Source organism: Hippocampus zosterae, chromosome 7 (genome assembly GCF_025434085.1).
Source record: "Hippocampus zosterae strain Florida chromosome 7, ASM2543408v3, whole genome shotgun sequence".
NCBI lineage: Eukaryota > Metazoa > Chordata > Actinopteri > Syngnathiformes > Syngnathidae > Hippocampus > Hippocampus zosterae.
Genome location: NC_067457.1, coordinates 16,997,902 through 17,012,571, shown reverse-complemented (window position 1 = coordinate 17,012,571; position 14,670 = coordinate 16,997,902). Strand labels below are relative to the sequence as shown.

The following is a 14,670-nucleotide window of genomic DNA, read 5'->3' as shown; positions in this document are numbered from 1 at the left end:
CGTTGACTTCCCGGACTTTGACAGCATCATCACCTCGTGGCACGTTTTGTTTGGTATTTCAACCTCACATCCATCGGGAGAACACTTTATGGTACAGGTCAATCCACACAGGGCATCTCTGCCGAGGAGGGCAACGGGCGTACGGTTTGACACCAGGACTGGAATTTTTATTGTGTGGTCTTGCCAGCAGAGCTTTACTGGTCTTGTGGAAGGAATCAGCTGTTTAATACCCTCGAACCCTATTGTCCGCACAAAATGACCGGACATGGGGAGATGTGTAGCGTCTTCGGGCCGGATACAAGTGAAAGCCGCTCCGCTGTCAACCATAGCTGTCACAGGCTGACCATTTACTTTCACTGTTATTGTTGGCTCCTGTTCCGGACCTGACACTACCAGCTGACATCCCCCCTTAGGGCCCTCTGGGCACCCCTAAAATCCAGGCTCCGGGCCCCCAAAGGGGTTTACCGGGCCCTGAGGCCTTTGGCCTCGTGGTTTGGTCCCCCCTCTGAAACCACCTCCGGAGGAATTGTTATAGGGCCTATTACACTGGCGAGCTATGTGGCCTGGTCGACCGCAATTATAGCACGCATCAGGTCGCTGTTGTCGGCCCCCCGGGAGATTAGGCCTTCCTGCCCGTCCTTTGTCTTCCCGGGCCGCGTCTCCCCAGAGATGGGCCGGTCTGTTTCCCCATTGAGGGGCTGGGCTGAAGGGCACCGCCATGGCTGCTTGCGGAGTTAGACCATGCGGGGACGTGGGCTGTAGAATGACTTGTTGCGGTGGAGCTTGCACCACGACTGCCTGCTTCTTTTCTTTTTTATTGTCCGCGAGCTGCACTTGGTTCAGCCTCCTCACCACTTCTTGGTCCTGCTCCTTTTGAGCCATCTCCTTCTTGCGGAACCAATCAACTTGATGAGCGATGTGATCAGTGTAGACATTAGTCGTCATGCTTCCCAGTCCCACCACTTCGGCCAGCTTGCTCCTCACTTGCACGGGCAGGCCCTTCTGGATCTTATCCCGCAAGATAGATTTTTCCATTTGGGTTGTATCCGGATCATTTCCTGTGATGTGTCTCCAAGTCTGATATGCTCTTGCTACGTATGAGCGTGCGTTCTCTGTCAGTCCCAGGGGTTCGAGCACAATATTATCAGGGTTTACATTGGTCGGGTACGCTGCCTTCAGTGCTCCCCACATCTGGCCTCGGACTGCTGCAAACAGGTCAGAGTCATTTGCTGATGTTGTAGCAAAGCGGTGTAACCCTGCTTTTCCCAAAATATCTTTCATGGTATGGACTCCTACCACGTTAGCTAGAAGCCTCTTAATGTCTCCTACCGCGAACTGGGTTCCCACCATGCACTCCTCCAATTTGGATATCCAAGGGTGTGCTCCGTCTTGAATGGTGGGCAGCTTCTCAAGGATGGCTGACATGTCAGAATTCTGCCATGGTTTGTATTCCAGCTGTTGTCCTCTCACCAAGACTGGTAGGATTGTATTTGCCCGCCTTGATCTTCGCTCCTGGCTCAAAAGGGATGTTGGTATTTTGGACGTTTCTTTCTTCAGCTTGCGTTCAGCGACCTCCAACCTTTGCAATTGTTCCTCCAGCTCCTCTTGCTCCTTTGGTTCCACACTCCAGTCCAATTCCTCCAGGCATTGCTTTTTCCTGTTCTTAATGCTCATTAAGGCGGTTCTTCTCCAATCCTCCATGACTGTGGGGGTGGAGCATGAGGTAGGCGTAGGACCCTTGTCTCCCCCGTCATCATCACTACTGTCGCTTCCACTGTCGGTACTACTAAAATATGTTCTTGTTCTAATCTTTTTTCCCGGAGTGCGTCCTTTTTCCTCCGCTTTTTTCAAAATGCTTTTGATTGTGGGGTCATAGCCCCCCTCTGCTCCTTCAGCATCACTCTGGCTGTCATACTGCAGCTCCTTTCTGGTGTAGTCAAAAATGCCATGTTTTGCAAATCGTGTTTTATTTCTTTTGTGGGCAGGGTTAGGGTGCATGATGATGGTGGTCTTTGCTCTTCCTGTTTCGACAATGTCCTTATCCTCTGACTCCAGCTGATAACTTCCTTCCTGGTTGATTATCGGAAGTTGCGGATATACATTTCCACGGTCTTCACTTACATCATACGGTGGGGGATTCTTAACAGGGGACACATGTGAAAAAGGCACGTTTGCTTTTTCCATTAGGTTCTTAGCTTCTTCCATATTTTCCTGCATTTCAGCTTTAATTTTCTCTTTTCTCTGTTGGAACTCTCGGTTCAATTTGAGTCCCTCTTCGTCAAATATTTTTAACAATCCCAATTCCCATTCTCTTTTTTCCTTCCTCTTTTCTCCTCTTTTTCCTTTTTTCTGTCCTGCCTTGTATGCTGATACTAGTGCACGTATAGTCTCAACTACTTCCCTGTTAAAAGTCCCTTCCACCGGCCAAGGCCTCTCGATGTCAGGCCATCTTTTATTCCATTTTTTGGATATTTCTGCAACCCCCTTAATGAGCGGGTAGTTTCTCCGCACTACCTCGATGGGGGTGGTCACCCTTGGGCTAGCAGAGTTCCTTTCCCCCATTTTTTTTTTTTTTTTTTTTTTTTTTTTTTTTTTTGGGATTGCAGATAACAATATCAATTAAACAATGCACATACGATTTTGCCAACCTCAGATGGACCCCTTAAGATCGGCTGTCTCAATTGTAATTTGATCCGGTGTATTCCGTCCGCGCTATTTCTGTACCCGCACTCAACTTATGTTGGAGATGACACCTTGTTTGAAAAACAATTGTTCACAAGTTTATGATGATCAGCCTGTAGTCAGTTTGCAATGCAACCCCTGTTCTCAGGTTAGCGTGAAATGCAAGAGTTTGTGGACAAAATCACACTGGCCTTAAGAATTTGAATGCGACGCTCCACGAAGCTCTTCTCCAGAAGACTTGGAAGTTCAGTCTGTGTCTCTTTGTCCCCCTGGAGAAACGGATGTATCCGCCGTCTCAGGTTTTTTATGGAAACAGAAGATCAGAAGTATTGAGGAGAGCCCCAGAGAGCAATATCAATAATTGGTTTTTAATTTAATCATTCTGTCTTTAATTTAAATTAACAAGTCGGGCTTTTCTGCATCTCCAATTTCTCATTGCTCCCAGAGGGTCTCGGGGCCGCCAGCTGACCCTTGTGTTATTTTTGCGGGGCCACACTCTTTCTTGAGATGCATGCAGGCACATCTATGTTAGTGTCGTTAGGTAGCATTCCCATGCTTCTTGTTTCTTGTTAGAAAGCTGTGGCACATTCATTCTCCTGGGTTTCAGTTACCTCAGGACCTCCACAGTTGATCATGCATTATTTTGCTCCTTCCGCATGCCGTCCCCCATCATCCTGTCACATTTTTCTCGCTACCAGCAAGGTCGGCCCCAAAATGGGCACAACTCCGGCCCCACGCCCCGCCCCCACGTCACCCACACGGGGAGTGCCTAGCCTTGAAACACGGTGGGCAGGTACAGGTTGGCCAGTCCCCGTCCCGTCCCCGAAGCCAGATTCCCCTCCCCGAGCGGGCACCGCAGGCGGGCACGCGCCCCAGAGCACCGAGAAGCACACTATCCTATCCATTCCATTCGTTTCTTTCTACAAGCACGCTCACTCACTCGCGCTCAAGCGCACACACACTTACTCACGATCGCGCACACGCGCACACACGCACACACGCACGCTCACTTACACACACCCATGGGTACCCTCACACACACACACACACACACACACACACACACACATACACACATACACAGGGATCCCACACGTCTCTGCACGCACAGACACTCACAAACAAAGAAGACAGAGACTCACAAAGAAAGAAGACAGACACTCACAAACAAGGAAGACAGAGCAGGATTCGAATCCATTCCACGTTTTGCTGTTTGCCAACTGCGGCTATGCAGTTTGTTGTTTAACAGTGCAGATATGCACTGACAAATACGCACGTCTTACTTAACTTTCGTTTCGTTTCGTTTCTAATAGCGCTTTATATTTTCCCCTTTATTTTCTGCAGAATTTAACTTAAGTGTGCACACAAATTACTTTTTTCCCCAGGTATACCACTCCTTGCATTCCAGAGGCCTCATTGCCACGTTTTCCCTTTTTCACACAGAGGGATTTTCTCTACACACACAAGCCGTCCAGCACCTATTTCCCAAACGCGGTCTGTACAGGCTCAAATTTATCAAACTTTGACAGATGTGTATGCTGTTATGACACGTCCCCATAGAGGAATCGAACCGCAAGCAGATCGTATCAGCTCAATCAATATTCAAAAACCGCCAGTCCTTCGTTTTACCTGGGGGCCTCTTACACCAGCATTTAAATTGACAAGCCTTATAACTCACATACACCTCTAATTCGATCAGTGCCCAAACGACGTGGCTTCGCGCGCATCATTCTCTTCGGCCCACATGTCTGTGGCTGGCCGTCTATTTCCTCGGCCCACATTCCGTGGCTGGCCGTCTATTTCTTCGGCCCACATTCCGTGGCTGGCCGTCTATTTCTTCGGCCCACATTCCGTGGCTGGCCGTCTCTCACACTACACGGTACGGATGCCAAGGTTGCGCTCGTTCCTATTAGCCAAACGCGGTCGACGCAACCTCCCTTTTGCGCTGGACTTTGGCAGGGACTAGGCTCCCACCGGACATCTCCGTTTGGGTTCACCCATCTCTTGTCGCAGCATAGTTCAATCGTACCCGTGTTTCCGCCACAATCACACAGCTAAAATTTCGATCCTCCGCGGGACCACTGAAACGACTAATTTCCACGTCCACGTTTTATGGGACTTCCTACTATTTTCTTCTCGTTCATCATTCACACCAGACATGTCACGCATACAATTCCCAAAACGTTTTGTTACTGTTCCCTTTTTATTTATTGTTTTTTATTTATTTTTCCTGTTTTTATTTATTGTTTTTTATTTATTTTTCCTGTTTTTATTTTTTACTTTTCTTTTGCTGTCTCTATTTGGGGCCACTCCCCCTTCAATAGTCGCATTATGACGGCTTTTGACTAGGAGAGACAACTTTCCCTGGAGCCCGCCGTGGCCCCATCAGATCCGTTTAACTGTCCTCCGTGCGGGGGACAACGCTCCCTCCCCCCCTTTCCAAGAGCGAGCATGCTGCGGCGACTTTGAGTGCAAGCAACTCACCTCACAACAGGTCGTCGGCTGGCCGCTGGATGCTCGCGGAGAGAGCGGACGGGCCGGTCCCCTGGAGAACACGAATCCTGTTCGTGACGCCAAAAATGTAGTATATGGTGTTTGCTGCTTCGCTGGTCTTCAAAAAACACTCGGTGATCGGTGGCTGTTTCCCGACGAATGAGCACTTCAGGGACCACGGCTGATTGGGAAAAGATTTTATTCTACCGATGTCAGAGTGGAATCGATTCTGGCTCCTGTGAGTCTCAGATATTATCAGGCCGCCCCGAAGAAACACATTCATGAGATTATATAGAGACAATATGATAATGAGAGGCGGGGAAGTACGCCTCTCATGCAAATCCAGAAACAAAGAAAGTACCATGTCATCTGACCCGGTGTGGCCGGAGGAGACCAAAGGTTATGAGAGCCAGTTCTTCAAAAACATGTCCCGTGGAGGGGGCCCCCGACTTGGTGGGGCCGAGGGCACCAAAGGTTATGAGGTCCAGCTGCAAAAGCATATCCCGTGGAGGGGGCCCCAGACTTGGTGGGGCCGAGGGCCCCAAAGGTTATGAGGTCCAACTGCAAAAACATATCCCGTGGAGGGGGCCCCAGACTTGGTGGGGCCAGGAAACCCCTCGGGGGCTGCTAATCAACCAAGTGAAATATGGTCCAGACTTCACACTACATTCTTTGGTTTAAGTACACGCAGAAGCTGAATTCTCCCTGACCCGCAAATATAGAATAGAATCGTGTCACTGACGCCAGGTGGACATTCTAAGGCCACCTACAGGAATAGAGAGGGAATTCCAAATTACACTTCACGAATCCGTAATAAAGGCAGTAGAAAGCACCAAACAGTAAAATCAAGAACAAAAAAAAAGTCATGCTGAGTCGAACGCCAAAGAATACAAGTGAGTTTTGAGGAGGGCTTTAAAGATGGGCAGCGAGGAGGCTTGCCGAATGTTCAGTGGGAGGTCATTGCAGAGAGAGGGACCAGCAACAGAAAAGGCTCGATCCCCTCTGATCCTCAGTTTAGTTCTTGGTACTTCTAACAAAGACTGGTGCACAGACCTGAGGCGCCGGGCAGGTGTGTAGGGGCGGATGAGCTCAGAGAGCTAAGGTGGCGCGAGATTATTCAGAGATTTGAAAACAAAGAGGAGGATCTTGAAAATAACTCTAAAATGAATGGGGAGCCAGTGAAGGGATGCCAGACAAACAGCCACACTCGGCTGGTGGGTTACGAAAAAAACACGGATATTTAATAAATGTGTGATATTTGTCATCTTTATTTGAAATTTCACATTGAACCATATAAACAAGGTAGGCCCTTGTGAGGATGAACGGATTAGAAAATGGATGGATTGATGGAACACGGTCAGAAATAGCCACCGAAGGTTTTTTTGTGCCTTTACTTCACAATGAAATCCTCTACTGCAACTATTTATCGCAATGTTTTATAAGAACTCTAAATAAAGTCAGCATAAAGATGGCTTTATTACTCGAGTCATTCTGGGGAATCCAAAGCAACTTCCGTGTCACTTTGGTTTTATTTTGAAAGGATCGTTGACCGGAACTCAGAGTATATTTGCTTCCTGAATGAGTCCAAGGATGAATATCGAGACAAAGGACGAGGCAAAAAAATACCCAAAGAGCAAAATATCATCTTGATGGACCAACACTGGACATTCGTTTCGGTTTGGGAATCCAAGTCGCCGATTGAAGGTTTGCGAGCTCGCTCAAACTATCAAATCCAACCCGTTTGACGTGCACAGGACCAGGCCGAGCTGAAGCTAGTATAAAATAAATTAAAATAAAACTAAAATGAGCCAAAATAAAATAAACTAAGCTAAGACAAGACAAGACAAGATAAAATAAGACATTCCATTGTCGAGCTGTTTCGACGCGTTTTGCGCGTCGTTGCGTTTGCAATGTGAGAGCCAGCGAAGAACTTTTTGATCTAATCCAACCAGAAAGAAAAAGTGACAGCGAGATGCAGAGATAAAACCATATTTATGAATTGTGATGCACCCAGTGCGTTAAACTTGGTTGCACATTGAGAGTCAGATTTCAACCATTGAGGGGCATAAAAATTGAGCATATCGAATGTACACGGTCAACAAGTGTCAAGATTCGTGTACAGTGTGGCAGTGTATGTGCAGTATATTTTTAATTCATAAACGCTCCAACTTTGCTCAGCTTCACAATCAACGAGGGCAACAAATAACAATTGTTTTAATAATCTGTTCATCTGTCAATTACTTTTTTTTTCAACTCACCAATGAATCGGATAATTTTATTTTATTTTTAATTTCATCCCTTGATTGAAAAACTCAAAGTGCTTCTGCACAACCAAAAAGTGGTGATGATTCACTTACTGGTTTAGTTTTGAACGGTCATCAGAAAACTAAAAAAAAAAGATTTCTTTTGAGAGGCAGAAGTGAAATTTAAATGTGTTTGTTGTGTAAAACGGATATTTCTTCTCGCTCTGTTTTACTCCACTTTTGTGTTTTTATCTTGACTACCATTGTCTTCCAATATGTAATTATGTTTTTTTTAATGACAGTGAATCTTCCACGCTGAGATTTAGCTTCAACATTTTTTTCCTCATGAAATTATTTGCGTTTTGTTGTAGCCTTGTTGTTGTTGAAAGTAATAGGCACTTTGAACGCTTGATTTTCAGTTCTCCCGCCAGATGTGTTCCAAATGACACTCGTAAAAGACGAGGAGGACCAACACGATCGGGACTGGCCCTCCGTCAAAGAGGAAGAGGAGGAACAGGACATCAGTCGTGAGGACGCTGACGTCGCCAAGCTCCATGTGAAGCTGGAAGATGACGACGACAATGAGCAAAAAAAAGCCTATTTCCCGGATCCCCATGAGGAGAACAGAGGGGCGGAGTCAAACCATCACGTGACCACAACGGCAGAACCAGATTCCTTCTTGGCTCCCCTGTCAGACTTCGAAGAAGAAGAAGAAAACTCCCCTGACACGGACCATCACAGCGAGGAAAAAGTCACTCTAAAGGAGAGCAGGAAACGTTTCCAATGTGGCCACTGCCCAAAAAGTTTCATTCACAAGCGAAATCTCGCGACTCACACCAGGATCCACACGGGAGAAAAACCTTTCGGCTGCTCCGTTTGCGGCAAGCGCTTTAGCCAGAGCGCCAACCTGGCGGTTCATGCCCGCGTCCACACGGGGGAGAAACCATTCTGCTGTTCGCTGTGCGGGGGCAGATTCTCACAGAAAGGACATCTGGCGAGACACCAGGCCACCCACGGCCCGGGCAAACCGTTACATTGTGCCCTTTGCCACGCCCACTTTTACCATCGCTCGGTACTGTTGGAGCACATGAGGACGCATGGCAGGGAGAAAGTCTTCTCCTGCTCGCTGTGTCCCAAAACATTTTCTCAGCGCGGGAACCTGAATACGCACCTGCGGACGCATACGGGGGAGAAACCCTTTGCCTGTTCGCTGTGCTCGAAAAGCTTCTCACAGAAAGGACACCTGGCCACCCACGTCGGGACGCACTCGGGACGAAAGCCCTTTTCGTGCGCGCTGTGCGAAAAGCGCTTCTCGCAAAAAGCTCACGCAACGTCACACATGAGGACGCACCGCAGATCGCGTCTTCTCCTCGTTGCCAACTCGAACATGTGCTGATCTACCTTCTGACGTCTGGGAGCTGACGTACAATTCCACTCCATTAATAAAGTGATTGTTTGCTGTTTCATTTGTAATTTTTGTTGTTGTTGTTACACCTTCACGGATTACAACACGAGAGCTTTAATAAGATAAGATAAGACGATAGGAAAGCCTTTATTATACAAAATCCCAATTGTTGGGGCCCTAGTCCCGAAGAGAAGAACTAGAAATATGAGTGACCAATTCAGGTTTTTTCAGCTTCCTGTCTGGCCGCAAATGAAGTCACCGCTGTGTTTTACTCTGCCCAATTTTAAGATATGATCAATAAGAAACTTCAGGCTGTTTAATGAATTTTTAATAAATAATTAAAATGACATCTTGCCCTTTCAATTTTGTGTGTGTGGGTGCAATGGATTAAAGGCATTTCGATGTGTTCCGTGAGGGCATAAGATGAAGCGCGGAAATAATTTGACCCACATATCCACTCGGTTATTAATTTAAAATGATTTACATTTCTTGCCGAGACGACTCAAAAAGATATTAGTGTTGAGCAGTGCAAGTTTGTATTAGGGATGTGAATCTCAGCACTGAGGACGATTCGATACACATCTCGATGCACTACCAGCGATGCGATACTTAAACAATACATGGAATTTTCTGGCAACACGATGCGATACGTTTCACCGTCTTCACGATGTGATACGATGCGATACACATTTAGTTCAAATCAATGCGATCCGATACGATACAGTGCAATTTGTTGTGATATTGTGTGTGCAATTAAACATGATGCAAATACGCAAAGAAAAAAAGTTTTAAAAAAGATTGGAATTCAGTATGGTATTGCAAAAAGTAGACCACTTTATTCCTTATAAACAGTAGAACGTGTAAAACAACTTATTTATGCCCTTTCACAATTGGGTTTTGTGCAAAGAAAAGGTAAACAATTTGGCACCTGAGACTCACAGCTGTTGCCGTAGTGTAAACACAAACAGACTACTCAGAGTGTCTTATATGAAATATCCATCTCCATAGGACAGAAAAAAAAACTGAAACAATGTGGCAGTCACAGCCTCAAAGATGCTGTGTGTATTGTAGCGTACACAGACCACTCTCACTGAGTGTCAAAATGAAATGTCCAAAAGAGTCATCCATATATAGTATTTCCTTGCGCGGTCACAGTGAGCTGCAAGGGGACCCCCAAAATAAGAGGCGATTTTTTTTCTGATCCCGACCTGGTTTGCCAAGTTGTCCAACGAGGAACTGGACGGGGAGGGGGAGGGAACCTTGTCGATGATGTGGTGCCATCGTTTTAAGTGGTCTGCATATTTGTGGCGCTGCCGTTGTATGGCTTCGTAGTGCGACATTCTTTGCAAATTACTGAGTTTTTATCAAGCTTTCCATCTTTCTTTTCGAAGCCGTAGTTTCCAAACATAATATCTGAATGTTGCGAGTGCATTAAATATAGTAGTTTTCTTGCTGCTGCTTGCGCGAACTTCCATAGTGTTTCGCGAGTAGTGTACTGGACTGTATGTACACTCACGGCTTCCGTCCGTATTCAACACAAAACGCAAAGTAATGATGGTGCATTCATTGCGCCTAGGAAATGACAAATAGGTGACGTTTAACATGAATAAAACGGTGCTTGAATCGGATTTTACCGATACCCACCAATGCATCGCGATGAATCTCGATTTCACCCGTCAATCGCGTCGTACCCAGTGAATGAGCCGATGCACTCGCATCGCGCACGTGCGCATCGATGTATCGATTAATATCGATTATTTTCCACACCCTTATTTTCAACCAGTCAAAATGACGGACGGCCTTAAATTTTTCCGGCAACTCTGTCAAATCCGTCAATGATGGAAAATTGTCGGTTCGTGTCCCCTCTGCAGAAACAGAAATATAATAGATGTAAATATTTATACAGTCTTGTTTAAGTTAAGGATGAGGCCCATGACGGGGACCTCCAAGAGCACTAAACTTGTTAGCATCCATGAGAGATTCACCGCTTGTTTGCTGTGCACTATTTTTGTACCACGCTCTCTGCATTACCTATCTTTGCGGTGTCGAAAACCGACGTCTCCGTCCTGGTTGGTCTGAGTATGTAAGAACTTTGCCTTCACTCTGCACTTGAAGGAGCTAATGGCCCCCATAAGGAGACCCCCTCGGCTGCCGGCGCCCAGAGCGCTGCGCAAACAAAAACAAGATGGGCGGTCACTTGACCAGAAGTTCTTGAACTTGGGTTGTCAGAAGGGTCCGCAAATGGTTTGTGTTGAACGTTTTATTTTTTATTTGCAAATGTGCCCATTTACACAATGGGCATAGAACCCCCCCCCCCCCCCCGCCCCAATAAACCACCACCTTCTCACAAAAGAAAATAGGAATGACTTTTTTTCTCTTGAAAATGGGCAGCTTTTTGATTCCGAAAGGCATTTAGGCGTACACGTGATAAGTATGTTTCATCTGCGCCTGGATTATGCAGGGCTCTGAAATTTTGGGGGTCAGGATACTTCTTCTCGCCTTCCCACTGAGAACACGCCCATGAGAAGCAGTGCTGACAAGAAGTCATCCGGCTCGAAAATGTGGTATATGGTTTTTGCTGCTTCGCTGGTCTTCAAAAACACTCGGTGATCGGTGGCTGTTTCCCGACGAATGAGCACTTCAGGGACCACGGCTGATTGGGAAAAGATTTTATTCAACCAATGTCAGAGTGAAGTCTTTCCAAAAAGTTGAGTGGCCCAAGGCATGGATGTAAAAAAGCCTCCCAACCCCTGTCAGGCCCGTATCTTTTATACCTGGCAAGGAGCTGATGTCATGGCTTTGTGCACCAGCTGAGGTTTTCAATCTACTAGTTTACTTCAGTCCTAAAAAAGGAGATCTTGACCAGTGCTGTTGGTGATGGACGACAACAGCCACTTTACCTTTTTATAGGATTGCACACACTGCTGAAACTGGATTCTCCCTGACCAGCAAATATAGAATAGAATCGTGTTACTGACGCCAGGTGGACATTTTAAGGCCACCTACAGGAATAGAGAGGGAATTCCAAATTACACTTCAAAATCCTCACGCAGGTTGTCAATTACCTTGCCCGTGTAATACCGGATCTGGATCCCACCTGGGACACGCACACAAGAATAAATCCCCTCAATCTCGACATTTCCTTTCATTCTGTTTAATTTGGAGTGGATTTCCCCATACAACGTTGTCAATGATGTGGACCGCTATTTCTCATTGATACACTTTTCCCCCCGCCCTTCCCCGCATTCATTTCGGACCCTCCTTTTATCCTCATCCTCATGGCGAAACTGTGCAATTTGCAGGCGGCAGCCACGGTGAGAAAGCAAAACCCTCGGAGCAGCAGAGCCAAGTCCGGCTTGTACATGCGAAGCACCCTCATGAACAAAACTCGCGGCTTTTGGCGCTTCTGTCTCCGGCCACTCGGAGAGTCTGGCACGCCGACTTCCCACAGCGAGGCTCCGGCGCACGGGGGGTTGCCGAGCCCCAAGGCGGCGGCGAGGCTCTCCGGGGCGGCGGGGAGCGCGTTGTGCAAGGCGAGGAAACGAGCCGGCGCCGTGGGGAGCTCGCCGAGGTTGACCAACGCCACACCGGCAGCCAAAAAAAGCTCCCCGCCCCTAGCGTCGGAGTCGGCGTACGCGACAAGCGCCCAAGACGCAGCAAAAGCTTGGCAAAGTGCCGAACTCTTTCTCTTGTCACACACGTGCGGTCCGGGTGTGGAATTATGCCAAGTGGAGCAACTCTGAACTGCTTTCGCTTTCATTTCACTTCTGGCGCATGAACGCCTCCACTATGAAAGCGGGGAAGAAAAGATCTCAAATCTCGCCAAGTCAACATTTTCTGTTCTGATTTTGAAAGACCCCGTAAAGCGGTGGTCCCCGAACCATTGTTTGTGTAACGGACCGGTTCGGAGAACTACGTGTTGTTCGCGGAGCGACACCCGTTTTTTTCATAGCTTTTAAATTGCCACTTTTAAAGCACCGCTACTGACTACAAAGATGATGAAAGAGAACAATTTACCGTCGATTTTGTCATTGATTTCAAACTGTGCCATTCTACTGTACAACAAACGCAGAGTCACATAAAATAACGCTTCTAAAAATGGACCAATCGTGAATGATAAATACGCCTCATAATCTCTTAATAATACTTTGGAAATGTTGACCATAATAGGGTGTTCGCGTCATTGCGACTAATTTTTAGCTTTTTAGCGACTAAACCGCGAACTTTTTCCGTCAACAAGGTGTGCAAACTCTGCTCGCATTTTTTCATGCTTTCCACTTGATGACTTGGGTGCTTCTTGTTCAAGTGGAACAACGGGTTTCTTGTGTTATCTTCTTTTGGGAACATACAACAGGCACAACAGCTTCACTTCCGCATAGCTCCCGATTAGGGGAGGAACTCCTCTTGTCCAAATCGCTTCATCTTTGAAAATCGCCACACGGGATTCTATCTTTTTGTGTTCGTGCACAGTAGTGATTGGATTTTCGGCTCTTTTCGGCGATCCGGTTTATTTGGATCGGCTCAGTGAAAAGAGTCGGCTCTTGATGGCTCTCAAACGGCACTTTTAACTTTAGCTTTTCTTTTCAATATTTATTACAAATTTAGCATATGTAACCAGGTGAACCTTACTTAGATGCTTGTAGTGAAGGCTTCCTTGTTTAACAAATGTAACACTGTCACTTTAAGAGCCACACTAGATCAAAACACGCGGGAACTTATGCGGCGTGTGAGAATCAGACCAGTAAGGGTGACATGCACGTAAAGGAGGGTAGTCGCTGAACTGTGCCCACTGCTTGTCCCAACTTGATACGCGCATGATCGTCATCGTAACCCTGGCGATCTTCAGAGCACAATATCTGGAGTGGTTTGGTTTGGAGTTTGAAATCTACCACTAGTGAGTCGTGTGAACAGCTGTACAGCAGAGGAGATCATTTGTGTTTGTCCACGTGCTTTGGACACACCCAACGCACCGGAACATAACGACAAGACACTGCTGTTGTCTATTGTGGCGTAATTGTCTGTAATCTGTGAAATGATTTTCTTTGATCTCTTGGATCCCTTTCGACCTCTTTTAAAATTCAGTTTACGTCACACTTTCATCTTAAAGCTGTACAATTTCTCAGTGTTCAGTCGGGAATAAAGCCCGCATAAAAATTCTTTTGTGTCCAGCCTAGTCCTTCCAGAGACTTGGCAAAACATACATTTTGATAAATTACTTGGTGAACTAAATAGCAACAATTATCAAGCAAAGAAAAGGGGTTTCACTTATTTTATTGAACATTAAAATGCTCAAACAATAAACAAGCAACAAAATTAAACTTCAACCAACAACAGTCAAACATGCTGCATCACAACAAAAATAGTGAATAGTAAGTGCAACAGCAGCAGCGAACAAAACAAACACAAGCTACGCCTTGCTTTCTTTTAAATTTGCATTCAACAAAACTAAATACTTCAACTTGGGCGCGCTGGTCGCCTCCCCTTTGCCTTCCCGACTCCCTCTCTGAGCACGGCAGCTGAGCCACTGCGAAACCTCGCTTCAGACACGTGGAAAGAGAGAGAGAGAAAATGACAAATCGACGTTTCGACGGATGGAGTACAAGAAAGTTGATTGCTATTTGCGCAAGTCACAAACGTGTCACGAAGAACAGGTTGACCAAGGCTTTCTGTCAAACCAAACGGAATCATGTTTTTGTCACGTCCCGTGTCTTCCAGCAGGGGGCGGGCTTTTCCCTCCGCCAACTGCACACCTGTTCGTCATTTCGGGTTGATTATCTGCCTTTATTAAGAGGCTCTGGCAGTTCACTCACTGCCGGAGAATTCCACGCCGTGCCATTGTTCTCTCGC

General features: G+C 46.6%; 2 protein-coding genes and 2 long non-coding RNA genes across 7 annotated transcripts in view; 2 read left to right on the top strand and 2 right to left on the bottom strand.

Annotated features, from left to right (window-relative positions):
- The window catches only part of LOC127604114 (H-2 class I histocompatibility antigen, D-D alpha chain-like), a 190,500-nt gene that overhangs the window by 75,044 nt on the left and 100,786 nt on the right, over nucleotides 1-14,670 (bottom strand). The window lies entirely within an intron of this gene.
- The window catches only part of LOC127604305 (uncharacterized), a 108,842-nt gene that overhangs the window by 73,127 nt on the left and 21,045 nt on the right, over nucleotides 1-14,670 (top strand). The window lies entirely within an intron of this gene.
- LOC127604220 (gastrula zinc finger protein XlCGF8.2DB-like) lies at nucleotides 6,717-9,170 on the top strand. The gene is made up of 2 exons (XM_052071242.1): nucleotides 6,717-6,879; nucleotides 7,838-9,170. Exons 1-2 carry the CDS (start codon nucleotides 6,825-6,827, stop codon nucleotides 8,812-8,814), a joined length of 1,032 nt encoding a protein of 343 aa, XP_051927202.1. The 5' UTR covers nucleotides 6,717-6,824; the 3' UTR covers nucleotides 8,815-9,170.
- On the bottom strand, nucleotides 11,231-12,382 carry LOC127604307 (uncharacterized). Its single transcript, XR_007963232.1, has 2 exons — nucleotides 11,859-12,382; nucleotides 11,231-11,375 (listed from the first exon to the last, which is right to left on the bottom strand). It is a non-coding gene; the product is annotated as an uncharacterized LOC127604307 (long non-coding RNA).